General features: G+C 34.8%; 1 protein-coding gene across 2 annotated transcripts in view; it reads left to right on the top strand.

Moving 5' to 3' along the window:
* Liprin-gamma (liprin protein kazrin) overlaps positions 1-21,312 on the top strand; it is a 659,192-nt gene that overhangs the window by 596,723 nt on the left and 41,157 nt on the right. For both annotated transcript variants that reach the window (XM_089636537.1, XM_089636539.1), the window contains exons 11-14: positions 10,706-10,894; positions 14,122-14,280; positions 16,031-16,154; positions 16,683-16,827. In XM_089636537.1, the coding sequence (XP_089492663.1) occupies positions 10,706-10,894; positions 14,122-14,280; positions 16,031-16,154; positions 16,683-16,827 (617 nt within the window). The remainder of the gene's footprint in view (positions 1-10,705; positions 10,895-14,121; positions 14,281-16,030; positions 16,155-16,682; positions 16,828-21,312) is intronic.

The raw sequence follows: 21,312 nt of genomic DNA, 5'->3' as shown, positions 1-21,312 counted from the left end.
TTATTTATTATTTAAATTTGACATATTAGGTCAATTAATGCATACATGGATATGACAAGTACCATGATACAGTTAGATGTGACTGAAGGGGATAGAGTCACATTAGCTCAGTGGTAGAGCGGTGCCCTGGCAAGGCAAGGGTCGTAGATTCGAGTCCTAGATGTGACCGTATCCTTTTCTGATTTTTCCGTTTCAGATTTTCGTTTAGAAATCGTTAATATTGTCTTCAATAATTAAATATTACAATTTGAGGTTCTACTCAGTAAAATTATTCCAAAAAATAAATAAAAAATGCAATAAAGGTGTTACACTATGGCCTAGTCAACTCACATTGGTTTCTAAGAAAAGGTATTGAAAAGTTAACATATGTTTCGTAACTTCGTGCTGTAAAAAGATTCAAGCTTGTGGGATTTTAATGTCAGGAATAAAAATGATAAATAGATCAATGTGACCAGTATTATAAACAGTAAACATTACAGGTATGATTGGAGATTTTCACGGCCAAAAGTATTATAGTGATTTATTTTTGGGGTATTATGCCGTGTTGCGCTACCTCTTTCTTTAGCCAACGTTTCGGACAGCATTGCAATGTCCATCATCAGGGCAGAGATTATGCAATACGGCATAGTACCCCAAAAATAAATCACTATAATGTAATACATTATAAAATATTAAAGTTTGGGGCACATTTCAAAGACAGGTTTTGGGACAAACTGTATATAAATCTAAAAATACAACCGGATTTATCTGAAAATAAAATAAAAATATTTCTAACAGTAACAAAAATGAGTGAATGTCACGTGTTGTCAAAACAATCATTTATTTACTACGTCAATCGCACAAATCAAGTTACCTATATCAAAACTACGCCGCGTGCTTGTACTGTAAAAAGCTTTTATTTATCTTTTCATAGAACTTAAAGAAATTTCATGATCCCATCTACGTTATGATATTTTCAGCATCTACTCCGGCGAATAGCTTTTACTCGTAAATACCTAATAAATGCTCCTGAAACGAGCTTAACCAGAAATGAATACTGTATTTGCAGCGAATCTACGAATATGAAAAGTAAAGCGAACTCTCTCACCTAATAGATATAACATTTGCTTAGTCAGCAGCGAGTAGGGGCTTGATTTGATTTTTTTTTAAATTCACATTATGTTTTTACGATAAATCCAGAAATTGTAAAGAAAATTTATTGTTCACCACCGTTGTTTGGAGATACGTTTACAGTGTAAGGATCAGTCAGATTCGAAATAAAAACAAAAAAATTAATCATTTACCCTCGGTGATGATAATCGGAATATTATCATCAATCATCACATATAATAATTTCGGTTGAGGTAGGTCTGTAAGTGATTGTGACTCTGATTCAATGAACTCAGATTTGTTTTGAATTTAAGTGTCATTTACGAAATTCGAACCAATTGTGTCAAGAATTCAGATGGGCGATTAAATGCCTACCCATAATGTAATGTTTTGACAAAAAACAATTTTAATTGTCATTTTCAAAATTTGAAATACGAAATGTGTCAGGAATTCAGGTATAATTTGATAACTTACACCACTGATGAAGAAAAGATATTCAAGAAAAAATTTATCAAAGGGTGCTGTAAATATTTCTTCTTGATCATTAATTTTCTTCATCATTCTGCAGCGATTTTCCTTGTTCTGGTGTGTTCTTTAAATAAATGTTCAGGTTTACAAATCCTACAAATACAATATGTCGTAATTTTTCAAGTATTCGCGCTAGAAATATTATTCATTGTAAAAATCATAATAAAATTACCAAACGTTTATGTAGTTTACATCATCTGAGTTCTTTAAAATCTACATCATTGCCGTCATAAAGCATTAAAAGAACTTGTGGTATTATTCTGTGATTCAAAGGGTAGCTACCTACCCTACCCGGGGGTAGGTACTACAGCTCCGTACACGTGGTCCAAAGTACTTTTTGAGACCCTACCCTACAAGCCAGAAGCTGCCAGCTTCCCATTTTAAATTTCCTCTCGCTTGCATGGCCAGTAGATACCAGTAGAGTTTGAAAACGTATGTAATATCTAGAATGGTGTAGTTAAGTCTGGAATCGCACTTTATCAGGAATATATTTTTTATAAATATGAAGTTTAATTATGAATGCTGTTATTTGACCTTAATGGGGACTTTAAATAATGACTTAGCCTCAAAGCGACAAAAATATTTTTTTTTAAGTATTTATTGATACGCAGTGCATTTAGTGATTTATTGAGATTTTTAATATCCATTTTACTCTTTTACTTCATCTGTAGATGTGTATGGATAATGTATGCATTTAAAATAAGTTAAAGGTAAGACTAACATTCCCGGGTTACGAATAACCTAACAATAATTTGAAAATCTCCCACTACCACCACGTTAATTTGAAAATTTTGCTTATGTCGTGATGGCGAACTTAGCCAGCCAAGCAATTGAACTCACGACGCCTGGGTGGAGCCCAAACGCGATGCCAACTCAGCCATTGAATGGTCTATCATATTATACAACCACGTTTTTTTATTATATTGAAACTGCTGTTTCGTGATATTCTCTGGTATTTAAATGTAATTATTTTTTTCCATTTTCTTAGTGTTTTCTGTATTTTTTTTTATTTCTTCACGAACTCTTTGTAAATCATGCCGACAATCTACTTGAAGTAGCTTAGCAGGTGCAAAAATATTTCAGTTAAAAATTCTTCTTTTTCAAGGAACTAGAGGTTCCAGAAATATGCACTGCGTTGTATCTTGCTGTAGCCGGCGCATTAATAATGTCGCAGATGCTTGCGATCCACCGAACCTCGTTATTTACACGGAATTTTTACAGTACTTTGAGCTTTTATTTTAAAAAAAACACAACAAAGTGAGCCACTCCAGTGAGGTACTCCTACTCAAGTAGCTCAATGCGACGCGATGAAGAATGTTATTTAAATTACATGAAATAATATCAGCGCCTTTGAGATACGTTTTCAGTTTGAATGGAAATCATCGTCTCATTTATAATTCTACGTAAGTGAAATAATTACAAACTGAAGTGTGTAGTAGTTCCTGTTGGGACTGCAATTACCATTTTACTAGTGCAGACCTGTGAAAAATCACATGATATTATAATTTTAGGATTTGTGACGCTGAATGTATTTATAAAAAAATTATTAGCCTCATTTGCCTTTCAAAAGAAGAAATTTACCTATCAAATATTAGTCAACTTGAAAAATGACGACAAGTATCCAATGATATTATAAAAATACAAGACACGTTATATTCATACTAATTTAATAAAGAATGTAGCACTTCTTAGGAAAAGAATTTATTAAAGGTTATTCAAAAATATTTGAACGGCGCTAAAGTATGTCCACTGGACCTAGTTCAGATTCAAGTCAAGCATTACAATACAATAAGCATATCGAATAAAAAATTGTTAATACATAAAATAATGTTGGTACCTACTTTATCGCTTGTCTGATCGGATAGTTAATTTTGAAAATTAAAGGTTCATTGAACTTTAATATTGTAACTCAGTACGCAGGAATATTTTACATTTCTTACCCTTGTACCAACAACCGAAATTAGTATGTTAAATAACATTTCGTAATTTCTATTTTTCATTTTGCACATTTTCACTGCACGTAAAAATAAATTATTCCCTTTTTCATCCTTTTTTTATCGACCAATAAATTGTGACTATTGCAACTGTTATTTGAAGAATTTTGTGAGTCTGAAAGACCTGAAGAAAATGGGGAGAAAAGGAAGAAAAAGATCGGAAAGTATCTACTACCATAGATATACCTGAAGATCTCAAAACATCATTGTTTTAAATTTACTTAGGAAGCTATTAATGTTCATCTTAAGATAAAAACATCTCAAACAAATCAAATTTATGCACATACCTAAATATCTATGAACAGTTCATTGATTATAATTTATTTCGTAATCTTTCTTTGTGCATCTTACGTGAAAGTGAAGTGGGTAGTCTCCCCGGATACGACAGAAGTGCATGATGCAGAGTGCTCGCAATACGCTTCTGTTTTATTTAAGACTTGCATTTTGTACTCATTTCGAATGCATTGCAACAGCGATTCCACCCTTCTACGAGTATGTTTAACGCGCCCCTCCTGCACCGGTGGCGTCTTCTGTACTCCTTGTCCCCCGGGGTTGGAGTGCAGCTCCTGCTTTAATCTAGAAGTGGCTTCGTGCATCTTATATCTGGGATACAGCGATTTGAAATCTTCTGAGATATCTTAAGCTTTCAATTTGAGTAAAACGCAAGTGAAATTAAATACACCTTCCTAGAAAGCAATCACTGTGTGGTTTTACACATTTAAATGAAACGATAATTTTTTTTGACCACAAATTATTTTATTTTCACTATTTTCCTTTTTCTGTTAAATTAAATTAAATAATTTGACGAATATATTTAAGTTTATAGTCCAACATCACAGCTTCAGGGTGGTATAATAAAATTCTTCTCACACTCGCGCAATTCCGTTACCTATAATGTTGATAGAAAAAAATTCAGAAAATTGATTTTATCAATTTATCAAAAAAAAAAATTTTTTTAATTGAAGTATTTTTTTTTAAAGAACATCGAAATTTTAATCCGTTTTTTTCTTACATCTTAAAAATTATAGACACGGGGCTTCAAAAATTGATATAATTTTGTCCTTATTATCAGGAATAAAAAATCCAGCCAAAAAAATATATGCAAATATCAAAGATTGTTCGTTTTCAATGTAACATACACGAACAGATTTCCTGCCTTCTAGAGTTCTAGAAACTTAGCATAAAATCCAAAAATAGCACTTTACGACTCTACCTGCTTTTCTCACATAGGATTTCATCAAAGGTATTTGAGTGCACGGTCCAGGGTCCAAGTTGGATTATTCTCCCGTATGATATTCCATCCTTTCTTATTTAATACTGGGTGGTAAAGGACACATAACGGCAGGGTGGAATAAGTAAAACCGGAGGTTTAAAGAACACAGAATGCCAGGGTGGTATAAGGAAATGGGGGTGGGTCGTCACGTATCGACGGTAAAGTTCTCGGAAGGAAGTTGCGATCGACCGATAAACGCCATAAAATAAACCTACCTGCATATGCTTACTTTAGCCGGATCAAAGAAGGTCCCAATTTAATATGTACTTTGTTTCCTTTTTGGCAAACTCAAATGTCTATATGGAAATCTGGTGCGATATTATCTTGAATATTATGGAGATTTGGTCACTCAAATGGGTTAGAATATTTATTTGGATCATAAGAAATGACTTATTTTGAGAAATTTGATATTTAATTAAAGATATAGACGAATGGCTTTTTATGTGTACTACTTTAAGTGAATGTGGGGAATTTATATTATTATTTACAAAATTAACATTCTTACGTGATACTCAAATCATATTCTGACGGCCGGCGTAATCCAGTGGTAACGCATTGGACTGCCATTCCGAATTTATTTGCGCACGCGGGTTCGAACCCGGCGTGCGCAAATAAATTTTATATGATTAATTTGTGTTATTTCACAATTAATTAATTAAAATAATATATATAGTATATTTGCGGCACGTTCCAAAGTGGAAGATACTACCAGTATCGCCCTGGTGTAAGACCACCATTCAGAATTGAAACGTTGCTCCAAATGGCTTTAGCCGTGTTTAATGACTAGATCTGAATAGCCAGGTACTTCCCCACCTTCCTCTTTCCCTTCCCCGCTTACCTTCAGCCTCACAACATCCCCCAATTGGGGATGCCATAGTCTCACTGGCTCCAGACGGGAGCAGTTGGGACTCTTGTGAGGCATTCACTGTAAAAAAAAAATATATATATTCAATGTTTAATGCTCGAAACAATTTTTTGGTCAAAATGAATGATTGATTTTCATCGCGTCATTTCATGAAAAATCACCTCAATGGACTTGAATGTGTACACAATACAATAAGAATCCAATTTTAAATCTATAAAATATTTCTGAATAGAATGTGTAAAACTACAGTTATGTTAAATGCTTTTTTTCTTGGTTTTCCGATTCCATTTCTCTCCAGTATTTCCGGTTTTTAAAACTGTTTTTGCTTATTTTTTACAATCTTTCATAAAAGGCAATATTATTAAGATGAAACTGAAACATTTATATTTTTTTATATTCTCAAAATGCAGGCAGGTGGAGGCAAGTTTGTTTTACGTTAGAATATGAATAACTTGTAATTTCTTATTAGTATCGTCCATTCTACAGTGGAAGATACTTTTTTAGTAACTGATCCCTAGATTCCTACCCAACCTTATACCTTCCCAGAACTTCATTTTCTTAAAAAAAAAACCTTTACAAAACATCCTAAAATATGAAATAGTCCCTGAGGAATATTATTTTATTTTGAGCCTCCTGTTGTGGGGTTAATGTAAAAAAAGAATAAAAATACAAATAAAAATGTAAGACGTGCAAATAATAGAGAAACACAATTATCTGTTTGCAAAAGAATGATCCACAATAAAATGTAGCGACGCGCTACTAGAATAATACGAGCTATTAGCATCGCTAAGAAATTAATTTAAGAGAACATCTCTATGCCATTGTACACCATTGTAACACCATTAACTATTCATCAGTGGAAAGTTCATAATTGGCATAACTAATAATATTATTATAGTATCATTATATAATTAAAGATTTGCTGTCAACTTTTCCAAATAAATAAATAAATCGCAACCTAGAACCTTCGAGATTTGTAATACGAGGCTTGCTCCACAGCCAGGAAACTTTTAGGCCTCACGACGAAAACGCGCCGGTGTATCTGCGTCCTGTTTACAACTCACAGCTCCCGCCGTGCGCCCGCGGTGTCCGCCGTCGAGATCCACCCGCGGCTCCAGCCTAGCGCACAGTCTAGTCTCCGCCCGCATTGCGTCGAGGTCCAACTACATCGCCACACACCCCACCACCATTTATTTCCAGAGTCATTTATTTGTCGAGATTTGCACTGAAGGACCAGGAAGATCCGTGATCTTACTCACTCACGGACTATCATCGTCAAAAATGAACGCCCGCTACGTATCGAACACAGATTCACATCCCGCCGTGGTGTGGCCTATACGGTATGCATCTCATCGTGATACATACGCACAAGTTGTGTCAGTGACACAACTGCACTGTCTAAAGCAATTCATCACAACATATTTAATTTATATCTACCTAACTCTCAAAAAACTCTAGATGGTAAAGAAATGTCAAATTCAAAAATAGGCAAGGATATAAACAGTAAAGTAACCGCTGACAGAACATCCTGGGGGACGAGAACAGCACCGTTCTCACAGGAATATTTTGACATTCGGTACGTACCTACTGTAATTTTTTATTATCGATAGATAAATATTTATTGATTAATAAAATATTATTAATATATGCCAGCGTATTTTTGCACTCTCAAAACTCGAGAAGTAGTTGTTTTTTCCTTATGAGTGCCAGGAGTGTTTATAGGGTGGTTTTAATGGTAGAAAAGTCGGGGACGCCCGGTAATGCTTGACGTAATATCTCTACACTAACTAACTAACTAACTAACCATCACGCCGTTTCCCCGCAGGGGTAGGCAGAGAGGACGGACCGCCAAACAACTCGGTCTTGGCACACACTCCTTGCCTCATTCACATTCATACATCGTCTCATACATACTCTTCTATTATTCTGACTCTTGACATGGCCCGACTCGAGTATCTGATTCACTTGATCGTGCCATGTCTTCCTCGGGCGTCCCCGACTTCTGCTACCATTCACATTTGCATCATATATCCTCCTTACACTCCTATCTTCGCTCATTCGCTCTACATGCCCAAACCATCTAAGCGTCCCTTTCTTAATCTTACTCATTACGCTTATATCTCTACACAAGAATGATTTTTTACAGTACCATTGTGGTATACAGTAGTGAATGGTGGAAGAAGTCGGAAGCGCCCGAGAAAGCATTCCGGGGCCACTCATTAATAATAAATAGTAAAAACATTATATTAATTCATCATTCATCGTCATTCTTCGAAGAGCCACACCAAAAAACCCAAAGAGCCGCATGTGGCTCGCGAGCCGCAATCCCAATATTAATCTTCTCCACCTCCACCTCATTCAAAGATTGTAAGATTTTCACACATATTTTTTCAACGACTCGAAATAAAGTTCAAAAGCCACTAGTCTTAGCTGGCTATTTTCCAACCCCTTTTGCTTAAGTAATTTAGCGTCGGTCGTTCACATGTAATTAAGGGATCTTAAGATAATAGACGCGAGGAAGGCGGATGTAACAATTTAAAGAAATGGCAAAGCACTTGAATTGTTTCAGGCTTTATCTACCCTTTTTTCTATTCAATGTTCGTAACATAAAACATTCTCCAATATTGTTGTCTCGCGTTCACTGGTCACATGTAATAAAGGATAACTTTATTAGTATCCATGTTAGCAGTGAAACCTTAGCAGATTTAAATAAATGCACGAAAATATCAAATAATATTAATAATACCTCCATATTTTCCTATGGCAACATTCTACACTAGCGCCTTCTTGCGGTGTTATGCGCCTTGGTTTTTGTGGTCTTTGGAAAAGATATGTCGACGATGTTGTCTTTGTATGGAAGGGAACTGAGCTACTTTAAACTTTCTTGATCTTAGGTTATCAATCATAAACAGTAAAATAGTACTTACATAACCATTCATAATTCCTCTAACCACCCCATCTCCCACAAACATTCCGCTTTCCATTCCATGATCCATAGGCTGTTTACGGTCCCTTTATCAAACATCAACTACATACTAGAGTTAACTACAGTCAAAAAAATCGCAATAAAGAACTGTTATAAGATAAGTATGGCCAGTGACATTCTACGTAACGAATTAGCGACAAGTAAATTTTTATTCAACAGCCCCCTTAATAATAATAAAATAACAACCAATAATAACCAATCTTACCAATGGCATAGAATCTTGTACGTCAATATTTTTTCTCAAAAAGCATAAAACATCTCCCATCAGATACCAAACCAGCATTTTATGGAAATAATAGTACTCGTATAAGTATTTTTTTAGGAAACGAGAAGGATAATGAAGATAGTTTTAGCCATTCAGGTATTTAATAACTACATTGCGTTCCCGCCGTAAAGAACACCGAAAATGCCAAAATAGTAACGGTTTTTCCGAATTTGCTAACTATCTCATTGAGACATATCAAAAATTTAATAAAAACACAGGGATTAGTTTACATCATAAGAATGCAATAGGGATCAGACTGGATAACTTGGAGGCACTGGATTACGGAAGCCAAAAGCATTAGTGGCCAAGTCATCAACAATCAAATCAACCTAAATAGAAGCCCAATACTTGTACAATATTGACAAAAACCACTATATTCCCAACCCCTTACCTACTGCTAACACCTCTTTCGCTAGAACTCAGCCCAATACTTGTTCCATATTGACAAAACCACTATATTCCCAACCCCCTACCTACTCCTAGAACCTCTTCCACTGGAACTTAGCACAATTTCTTGCACCTAAGCTTAATATATTGATAACACATGTTACTGGTAGATTGTAGATTTTTGATTTTTTAAGTTTTACAGTATTATATAGCCCTGACAAAGCTACGGTTGTAGCGAAACCCGGTCTGCATTAAATATAAAAAATTAAAGTGGTGTTTACTAAGTTATTGTATTATCCCAGAAAAACTGTCAATATAAAGAATTCTTAAGAAGTATTCTGGTAAATTATTTCTTATTTTGAAACCGATAATTCAAGGTGAAAAACACCTTTATAACTTTTTTCACTTGTTAATTAATGACCGGAACGGTTTCACCGTAACCAGCATCTTCAGACTCGTCTAAAGTCACATTAAAATTAGTTTACAATTGTTTGATCACATTATCGGTTACCTGCATGAGAGACCACCATTCAGAATCTAAACTATGCTTTAATTGTTTGTTAACCAACTCTGAATACAATTTTCAATTTTTTGGTAACCTTTCTCTCTCTCACATCTCCTGAATTTTAAAATTCCCTATTTAGGGGTAGGTATGAGGAATATACAAGTTAAAAATATGACTAATCTTTGTGTGTCTTATCACCACGAATATTGGTAAAAGGCATAAAAATCTCTTCACAAGCGGAGCCGAGAGATGGGCAACAGTGGTTTTTTGAGAATAATTTTAAAAGAAAGAAAAAAATAAATCATCAGAACTGTTATGAATAATCTTAGCCATAAAATAGTACTTTTTAATTAAAAGATAATTAAAGCGAACTGTAGAAAAAAGCTCCAATTTTATCCAAACCACTTTTGGTACCTATTCATAACGAAAACCGATTCTCAGGAATCGATAAAAGTGATTTCACTGATTCCGATTCTCCGAAAGAACCGTGATAGCAGTTAGCGAAAAAGTCTCCAATTATATGGTTAAAAACAGTTCCTTATCATTAAGTCGACCAGGAATCTCACCCATTGGATATGGAATTCTTGTGTTGTATCTACTGCCAATCCACTGTCAATCCACCATTGTATCCACTTTCAATCCACCATTGACTGAAAACCTCCGAATATTATTCCAATTTCCTTGATTATGTATTTCGTCGGTCCATCAGATATGAAGTTCCTCTCGAGCTAGACTGATTACTTCCTCCATTGATTAATTATCTTTATTCAACGTTGCTGGTCTGTTTGATCTAACCTATGACTTTCCTCGCAGGTTCTGCTGGAGCTGACTGACGCCGAGCTGGAGTCGGAGCTGGGCATCGCGCATCCCATGCACAGGAAGAAGCTGCGGCTGGCTATCGAGGAGCACAGGAACCCGGACATGGTGCGCCACCCTGCCATCTCGCAGCTGGGCCACGACTGGGTCGCTGGGGAGTGGTTGCCGGATCTGGGCTTGGCACAAGTAACTACCTTAACTATTATTTTATGTGTTTTAATTTTAAAGTTATTTTTATTGAAATATAACTACTTCCTTTGACGGCTTCCGTGGTCGAGGGTTAAGGCTCTTGACTAGCAATCCCGGCGTGAACAAGTAAATTTTATCTGATTAATTAATGTTTTTTCACATTTTGTTTTATTTCATAATATACAGTTTATTTGCGGCACGTTCCAGAGTAAAAGGTACTGTCACTCGTAATTATGGTGTGTAAAATGTCGAGCGTGATAATCTTGTTCAAAGGGATTTTGGCGTGTGAATTCACGAATAAAAACTTACTTGTTCTCAAACAATACAATATGCGAATTTAATTTGATTGGAGTACAAAAATGTTTCTTAAATATTTGCGATGATAAAGGCAAGAGAGAGAGTGTAATTCAGATGATAATTACAGATGAATTTATGTTAACGTACGCAATTTATGGAGGTCGCATTGCGATGGTAAACTTCAATCGCGTTCTTTTGGCTTCACCGAAATTAATCTCCAGGTTCCTCTTGTGTGGGTTTAAACGATCCGGTTCTTGTAATTATGGAATCCACCCACAGCTCGATGCATTATTTCCCAAATTTGCGTCATGCCGAGCATCGTGGGTGTGGAAGAGAGAAGTCCTAGTCTCTCAAACAAACGTGAAAAAAAAGTAATTAAAGTTAAATTTAGATAAGGACGTATTTTTTTTCAAGTTATCCCAGTATAACGTCCAGTCTCGAGTCCGTGAACTGCTCCCTTTTATGAAGCCACCTTCAATGGCGGCCGGAATGGCTACAATAATCTCAGTATCGCCCTGGTGTAAGACCACCAGTCATCATTGAAACCTTGCTTGAAAAGGATTTGGCCGAGTTTGGTAACCACATCTGAATAGCCAGGTACTCCCCCACCTTCATCTACTCCATCTTGCAGCTGAGGCTATCGAGCGGTTTTACTTTTAATACACCTACTATTTACAGAAAGGAATATTTAAAGCGGATGGAGGACCGACCACAAAAATTATGAATTTGAAATTAAAACGTTTCTCTTTACTATCAATGTTTATTTATTTATTTATTATTTATTAACGCCGATTATAGCGGCTTTTACAAAAAAATAACATTTGTTATACATATTAATACAGAATATACATAGATAAAAAAATATAAATATAAAATACATAAAAGAGAACAATAGAAATAGTTATTATAAATACAATACAACAATTGTTTATATATTTATATATATATATAAATATATATATAAATATATAAACAATTCATATACAATAAATCCCGGATAAATTAATACTTTAAAACTATATTTGATTATAATCAATCTGAGAAGCGCTGACATACAGTTTTAATTAAATAGTGTTTGTATGAGGTTAAGCTAGTAATGTTTATAGATTCATCCAAAACATATTTATTACCAAGTACATGTAGGCGATTTATTATGGAATTGAGTTCAGCGTTAGATCCTGTATTGTTGCAATGATAGGGTAATTTGAAACGAACTGATCGACTAGGTACATGGAAACATATTAACGAAAGAAGTTCAGGGGAGTTCAACAGGTTGGTAACGATTTTAAATAAATAAAATAGGTCAAAACAAATTCTTCTTTCTTTTAATGTATCGAGTCCCAATAATTGTAACAGAGAGGGGTAATTAATGTTTTCGACGAATATTCCCAATTTAAAATTAATATAACGTAAAAATTTATGTTGGACTCGCTCAAGGGAATTCTCATGTACACTGTAGTAAGGACTCCAAATGGTGGTGTTAAATTCTAGTTGGCTTCTAACAAGTGAAGTGTAAAGTAATTTGACAGTTTTTAAATTTTTAAAATCCTTTGAAATCCGTAAGACAAATCCTAACATTTGCATTGCTTTACTGGTTATATTATTAATGTGTTTAATGAATGTTAATTTAGTGTCAAATGTTATACCTAGGTCTCTTATTTCATCCACAGATAATAAGGTGTGATTATTGAGAAAGTAGGTGAACAAAAATGGGTTTTTTTTTCTGTGGAATCTCATAAGTTGACATTTTTTTACATTAAGAGTTAATTTGTTTTTAAGACACCAATCGTAAAAGCTATTAATATTAGATTGAAGTGTTAGACAGTCCTCGATATTGTCAATAATTCTATATATCTTCATATCATCAGCGAACATTAGAATGAGAACACGGGTGAATATGTTTGTTACGTCGTTAATGAATAAATTAAAAAGTAAAGGACCAAGATGCGAACCCTGGGGTACGCCACTGGTAGCTTCGAACATGTAGGATAAGTGATCATTAATACAGACAGTTAACTGACGCCTAAGTAGGTAACTCTTAAACCAAGATAAAAGGTTTCCATTAATGCCGAGTTTCAAAAGTTTATTAATGAGGATTTTATGACAGACCTTATCAAACGCCTTACTGAAGTCGGTATATATAGAATCAACTTGTTGTTTGTTGGCAAGTGCATTGGAAATAAAATTTTCATATAATGTTAGGTTAGTCAAAGTTGATCTGCCGGAGATAAAGCCGTGTTGACAAGTTGCGATACAAGAGTTTACAAAGAAGCTGATTTTCTTAAGAATCAATTTCTCAAAAAGTTTAGGTATAGACGATTGAATACAGATAGGCCGATAATTTTCAACAAAGGATTTATCACCACTTTTAAATACAGGAGTTAGGTAGCTAAGTTTCCATATTTGTGGAAAGTGTCCTGTGGAGAGTGACTTGTTGAACAGTATATTAAGCGGAACAGATAAACTTTGGACACAATTCTTAAGTAAGATGGAAGGAATCTTATCAGGTCCCGAGCTCGTTTTGGGTTCAAGTGATTTAATACAGACTATAGACTATGTCTTCTATACAGACTATGTCTTCAATATCAATGTGTATTTGCGATAAGTGTAAATTTATATCCGAATTGAAGTAAGGAATTAAGTCATCTGGAATATCAGGTATCATGTAAGGAATAATCTGCGAAATGTTTTCTTTTTGCTTAGTTAGGTATTATTTGACTTTCAGAGAGAGTACAGATCCTACCAGCTCACATGACACAAGTAATCGACAATTTCTGATGTCACTGTTAATAATTTATTGTATATGGCATATTTTATACCGTTGATATAAAAATAAATAAGTAAAATAAATTAAAATAAATTAAAATAAAGTAAAATAAATTGCGCTAATGAACAATCACATGACTCATGAATTATTTCTTTCCCAGTACGCGGAGAGTTTTGCAGCCAACATGGTGGACGCCAGAATGTTGGACAACCTGAGTAAGAAGGAGCTGGAGAAGTACCTTGGAGTCACCAGGAAGTTCCACCAGGCCTCCATAGTCCACGGGATTCATCTCCTGAGGCTGATGAAGTATGATAGACAGGTATGAAAACATCCAAAGTATAAATTCAGTTTCGGGAACCATTTATTGGATGACCAACACCTCTGCCATAGGTCACCCAAGTGGTTCGCTACGTTTGGTGCATAGGTTCCCGGGTTCACGGGGTGAGCTTCGTGTAGATCTTGGCGTCTGATGCGTCTGCCCTGCTGCGTGGTGATCTGTATCGAGAGAGGCTTATTGAGAAAGGCCTGTGGACCTCTCCAAGACTCTCGACCCACCGCCTTGAACCGCAGTGGGAGGGATATATTCATTTCTGCAATACTCCTGGACGCACTGATCCTCAGACTCCTACCCACCCTTAATACTTTTTTCCTTCCCAGAATTTCCTCTCCTTCCTTTCTTTAAAAAAACTCTACACACATCATCCCAAAAGATAACATAGGCTCTGAGGGAAATTATTTACGTGGGATTAATGAAAAAAAGTACCATTTCCTAGAATTTTAATACCATTTTGGGGTGGTTAAATATCCTTTTCCATTCATCAATGATACCAGGTTTAATTTAGGTCCTAAAAATTAATGAAACCATAGAATTTTATAAGCATTGTGAACAACAACATAAACATATATATAAATAATAAGACATGTACATTCTAACGCGTGATTCAATGGTCAAATTCATTGTAAATTCAGTTTTGTATCAGTGATTGACAAACCGTTGGATGCAATCTGTTATCCATACGTTGATAATAGTTTGTCTAGTCTATAAATAATTAAAAGATACATCATTGCATAAATATATTATACAAAGAGCTCGGGGGTGAAGTGCGCTAACTTCGGGGGGTGATTATACGTCATTTTAGAAGTAGAAAGGGCAAATATTGAATTGTTTTTATGAGAAAATAAATATTCTTTAATGGAAAAATATTTTAGTATGGCAAAAGTTGGAATTCCGAAAAAAGTAATTATATTTTTACTTCTACCATCGTGTAAAATCACCTCCCGAAGTTGGTGCACCTTACCCCCGGAAACCTGTATATTGAGGTGACTTTTCACAAAACGACGCTACACAAATCATCCAAATATTATTATTACTATTAACAACAACATGACTCACCAGTTGTCCTCATGTATCTGATTTCCAACAAGTATTACTCTCAAATATATAACATCTTTGATATAATTTTGTAATTTTGCTGTAATAATAACATAAATTTAAAAGGATTTTAAATATCCCGTGAGACTGTTAGTAAAACTTTACAGTCAACGTCAGCTGACTGACGCATCAAAAATATTAAAACTGTTAACAGTGGTGCAATGGAAATGCAGTTATTGCATTATTTTATTGTGTTGTGATTTTCAACCCGTCACAACTCGAAACAATGTGCGGATATTTGTTTTCGGCGTCAATAACAAAGAGACAAAACGACCTTTAGTTTATTTTTCAGTTCTCGTTTTTTAAATTCAAAATATACATTATGTGGATTTATTAAAACGAAAAAAAACGCCATTGTACGTAATCCCATGATCCGGTGATGTGTATATTTCAGTATCAAAAACAATTGTATTTGTTGGATTCTTAACAGAAAATATTTTGGTCAAAAGGTTGTATTTTCTGATAACTCGTTTTTCCGTTTTTTGTTTTTTGAGTGGTCAATTAGTGATTTCATTTACCTCTTCACATATTGAATGTTCATGTCGAATACATTTTGATTGTTCGAAAATAATTAATCTTAAAGATACGTATTTCATTTCGTTATTTTGATTTTAATATATATATATTTTGTTACTAGGCACTGGCGTTGAGAAGACATCAATCTGAAACAGTGGATGCAGATCCTCTTGTATGGACCAACCAGAGATTCGTCCGCTGGGCCAGAAACATAGACTTGGCAGAATATGCTGACAACCTCAAAGGTAGTTAACATTTTAACAAACTAAATCTTATGTTCAAATTATATAACTTTTGTAGCGATTTTTCTGTTGTGACTGCGGTGTTAGCTCGTTTGAGATGCTGAGCTCAATCGCCAAGTAAATTTATTGTGTGACAAGTAGTCAAATAATGCTGTCGTCGGTAAAATATTTAAACTGGTTATTATTCACACAATTATACAAGTTACTATATCAAAGGTAATGATTAAAAGGCGAGAGACAAAGCAGAAATGCTATCTCCACCTTTCTCATACCCTTAGACACATTTCCATTAGAGTTACTATTTTCGTCAACGACCACAATTACGAAATCAATACATACAAGGTCTGAACCGAAATCAGTGAAATTATGCCCCCTCAATTTCAGGAATGTCGTTCAGATAAAAAAAGTTGGGGATGAGATCAAATATCTCGATTCTAAGTTGTAGTTTCGAAGCTGGACTAAAAGATGTCTAAAGAAAACCTTTCTTTCATTTGTTCATTATTGAGTCTTTTTTTATTTCTGTCCCAGCAGACAGCGGAGTTCACGGCGGGCTGGTCGTGTTGGAGCCAAGTTTCACAGGAGACACCATGGCCACCGCCCTCGGCGTGCCCCCGGCCAGGGCTATCATCCGGAGACACCTCTCCCAGCAGCTAGACGCACTCATACTGCCGGCGAGGTAAGAAATTCCCTCCTTATATAGTAGTGGCGTACTGGCCAACGACCCGCTAGTAGATTGTCTTTAAATGTATTCATTTCTGGATTCATGGAAAATACAGTTAATTTTATTATATTCTGGGTAGGTTATTGATGCGGTATTTCAAATGGCACACTAAGACCTATGTATTACCCTTCCGCATTAGTGTCTTATTGAATTTTAAATTGGCCATTTGGAGAGGAGCATCAAAAACCAATATTTATTATGTTTAACGTTCAGAATCCCATTTATTTTAGTTTTATAACGCAATTACTGCACAGAGAAAAATTACTGATATATAATATTGCTACTTTATAAAGAATCTCTTCAAATTATTCGTAATTATTTTAAAAACAGGATCACAGGCCCTTAATGAGTGAATTGATAGGTTTTCTAATAAACTGTTAGTAAAATTCGAATGTATTATCACAATGTCGCAACGTATAACAAATGCAGGTAAACAAACACGTGTTCCGATATTTTAGGAATTTAATAAAAGTTAGTTAGGAAACCGCCTGCAATCACGTTTTTGATCGGATTACCAATAATTTGAAGATATTTTAATAAACTTGCAATACTATTTTTTCTCTGGGTGCTAAGAATTAACACTTACACATTACAATATTTATTTTACTCGTTTATGTCACCTCTATTACGTACTTCAAATAAAATACAAGTATCATTTTTATTGTTCAACATTGTAGTTCATTTTTTATCATATTTTGAGTAAACTATACACAAAAACATGCCTTCAAAATATCTATGTTCATAGAATTCTGCTTTCTATGGGTCAAGCAAAAAAACTGAAACATGATACTTTCATGCACCATGTATCCTGAAACGCACTGAATGCCTTAAAATTATGAAATTTTGTATCAGTGTTATGTGTTACCATCCCCTTTTCCGGTAATATTGAGCAAGTACCAACACAAATACATACAGACATAACATCAGAGTTATATGGCAACATTGCTGGCGAAGTAGGAATAACTACTAACTACTTAGCAAAGTGTTTTTCAATAGTTGCCAATTCATTACAAATTGGACTCCGCCGCACAACATGTTTAAAGTACATACCTACAACTAGTATTTAGATCAGTCTATGTACACAAGTGGTGCTCAACACACAGTCAAATTAAAAAAATTTTTTGTCCAATTTTCTAAATAAAATAGCAAGAAGTATTTGGTTCAAGATACAAGTTGATAAAAATGTATTCAAATTTGCATAAATATGTAAAAGAATAAACTTCGATGCTAAATATGCACGGTGTCCGGTAACTAGAGCTATAAGCGTTAAACTGTTGAATCTACATCAAGTTTGGAGTTGATATTGTGCTATAACATTTTTTTTATTTTAGTTTTGTTTTATAGAAAATCGTGTTCGAAGGATTTTTTAGAACAATTTTCAAAAAAATCGATCGCTCTGGGGTCACTTTGTTACTATCAGCTATTTATTGTCATTTCGTCGAAATGCGTCAAGCGTAGACCCGGCTACAAAAGCTTTTTAACCTTTTAGTGATCAAATCAAAGGAAAAAGACTTTTTTTTCGGAAAAAAAGTTGTTTTTTTTTGGGTTTCTATGTGATGAAGGTTCACCAGTTTCCCGCTCGTACCACCAGTTTCCGGACACCGTGTATACATTTTTTTAAACGTTGGTAAGTACCTAAAAAATGGTTTAGAAAATAACAAATATTTAACTCATCTAAACGCTCCGGACGAGCTCTCACGTCATAAAACCATGCAGGACGTCATCGAACGAGGAAATTCACAACTTATCAGGATATCTGATGTCATTCCATCATTCACCACTGACGGGTCGTTTTAGCAGATTTAATACAATTTTGACCCTAAATTTTCTTTTTTACAATGCAAACGTGTTTAAAAATAAAATTAATTACTGCCACCTAAGTTTTTTTTTTTTTTATAACATTATTTCTGGCTTTCACCCTTCAAGGGTGTTCTTGGCCATCATTTAAAATTATTGAGAAATTAAAGGTGAATTTAAATATTAATTTTATTTAAATAGGCAAATTTCAAAATTATAATGAAAATTGGAGTCGAGTTCAGACTTAGAAGAGATGAGATGTTGAATGGAGGGGAGGCAATTTTAGATAAGGCTTGATAGAAGAGAGGATATTTGTTTAGAGAGGGACAACCAAAAAATATGTGATCTAAAGTTCCCACTTCTAGACCACAGAATGTACAATCTGAGGAGTCAACAACGTGAATTTTAAAAAGATGGGAAGGAACGGAACAATGTCCGATCCTCATTCGAATGAGTGAAGAAATTTCTTTTTTGGAAAAATGAGGGAATTGCTGAAACCACGGTTTTGATGGAATAGTCCTTTGTATTAAGGCATAGCAGGCTCCCTTGGATTGACTAGCAATGTGCCAATACTCCGACCAAACATTGCGGGATCTATCTTTGATGATGGAAAAAATGTCAGATAGGGGAATGTGGTTTACGAGGGTAACAACAGGGTTGGACGCTCCTTGTTTTGCCAAGGCATCCGCAATATCATTACCCATGATACCAACATGTCCAGGAATCCAAATCAGAGTTACAGTTTTACCATAGCTTTGAATGGAGGCTATCATCTCTCGAATAAGGCATACAAAGTGATCATCAGGATGAAGAAGAGGACTGGATTTAAGTTTTTGGAGGGAACTGAGAGAGTCAGAGAGAATGAGGGAATGTTCAAAATTATTTTTGATTATATATTTGAGAGATTCTATTATAGCAATGCACTCGGCTGAAAATATTGAAAATTGATTTGAAATTGAATGAAATATTCTGTCATTAGAATTATTGTGGTAAACGTTAATACCTATACCACAGTTAGGAGAGTCGGGAGATTTGGATCCATCAGTAAATAAAAGAGAAAAGTTGGGCCATTTAGATGAAATAATGTCATTGAACATATTATTGACAGTTCGGGCCGGGAGATTGGAATGACTTTTAAGGATTCCGATCCCTTCTATTATTGTTGGGGATAGGGTGACGTGACTATATTTTAATTTGTATAAGGGTAGTAGATCATTTTGGATGATGTGAAGCTCTGAGAGAGACTTAAAATTTTTACAGATGTCAGGAAGAGGTTTAGTTGAAGCTCTGTTTGTAGATGAATGGGTTGAGTCAATGAACAACGAGACGCTGGGGATAACCTGATGACATTTAGAATTTAAACATTTAAGAACAAATTTGTCAGCAAATAGTTGACGCCTTAAATAAAGAGGAGGATCAGAACATTCTACTTGAAGGGAATTGATGGGTGACGATTGCATCGCTCCAGTTATAATTCGCAAAGATTTAGATTGAATTTTGTCTAATTTATCAAGTACATTTTTTGAGGCAGTACTAAAAAGTGGGCAGGCATAGTCAAGATGGCTTCGAATAAGTGCGTTGTAAAGCAACTTAATGCAAGTAGGGTGAGCACCCCACCAAACGCCAGATAATGATCTGAGGATATTTAAATTTTTTTCGCATTTAGTAACTAAATTATTAATATGGGAAGACCATTTAAGTTTCCTATCAAATGTTACTCCCAAAAATTTTACTTCAGAAGCGTTGGGGATTGGAGAATTTTTAAATAAAATTTGAACGGGGGGGTTTTTATGGCGGTTTGAGAAGGTGACACACTGAGTCTTTTGGATTGAAAGTTCAAGACCATTTAAGGTGAGCCATGTGCAAAGGGTATTCATGGCTTCGTTAAGATATTTGACGGCGAGAGGGATGATTTTGGATGATAAGAAGAAAGCTATGTCATCTGCGAACTCAATAACTTTTACTTGTGGTGGAATAGTGACATGCATATCATATGTGTATATATTATACAGTAAGGGGGACAATACATCGCCTTGTGGTAAACCCTTCCAAATAGACCTACTTTGAGGAAAAATATCTGGAAGTTCAATTAAAATTTTTCTATCTAGAAATAGATTAATAATAGATTGGACAAACATGGGGGGAAGGCCAAGGCCTAGAAGTTTTTTTTTCAAGATTGGGATGGAAACATTGTCAAAGGCGCCTTCTATATCTATAAAGACGGCAAGACAAACTTCCTGTTTAGAAATTGATAAATTAATATCAGTACTGATGATGGCAAGGTTATCTTGAGTGGATTTTTTTTCCTAAATCCAAATTGAGATGGAGAGAGAAGCTGTTTACTCTCGACAAAAAATTCTAATCGGTTTTTAATTAATTTTTCATAAAGTTTACTGAGGGTGGATGAAAGAGCGATTGGCCTGTAGTTGGATCCAGAATTTGGTGATTTGTTTGTTTTTAAAATAGGGATGATTATTTGACAACTCCAGTCATCAGGCATTATACCAGTCTGGAAGATTTTATTTAAGATGCTTAAGAAGTGGTTTAGAACATTATCATTACTATTTTTGATTATGCTGTAAGGTATACCATCTCTGCCTGGAGATGAGTCCTTGACTGTTGATAAACAATTTTTTAGCTCAA

This window comes from Hesperophylax consimilis, chromosome 10, assembly GCF_061612785.1.
Source record: "Hesperophylax consimilis isolate HC1 chromosome 10, BYU_Hcon_1.0, whole genome shotgun sequence".
In the NCBI taxonomy this organism is placed as follows: domain Eukaryota; kingdom Metazoa; phylum Arthropoda; class Insecta; order Trichoptera; family Limnephilidae; genus Hesperophylax; species Hesperophylax consimilis.
The sequence above is the reverse complement of the archived record's forward strand: the minus strand, read 5'-3'. Positions and strand labels throughout refer to the sequence as shown.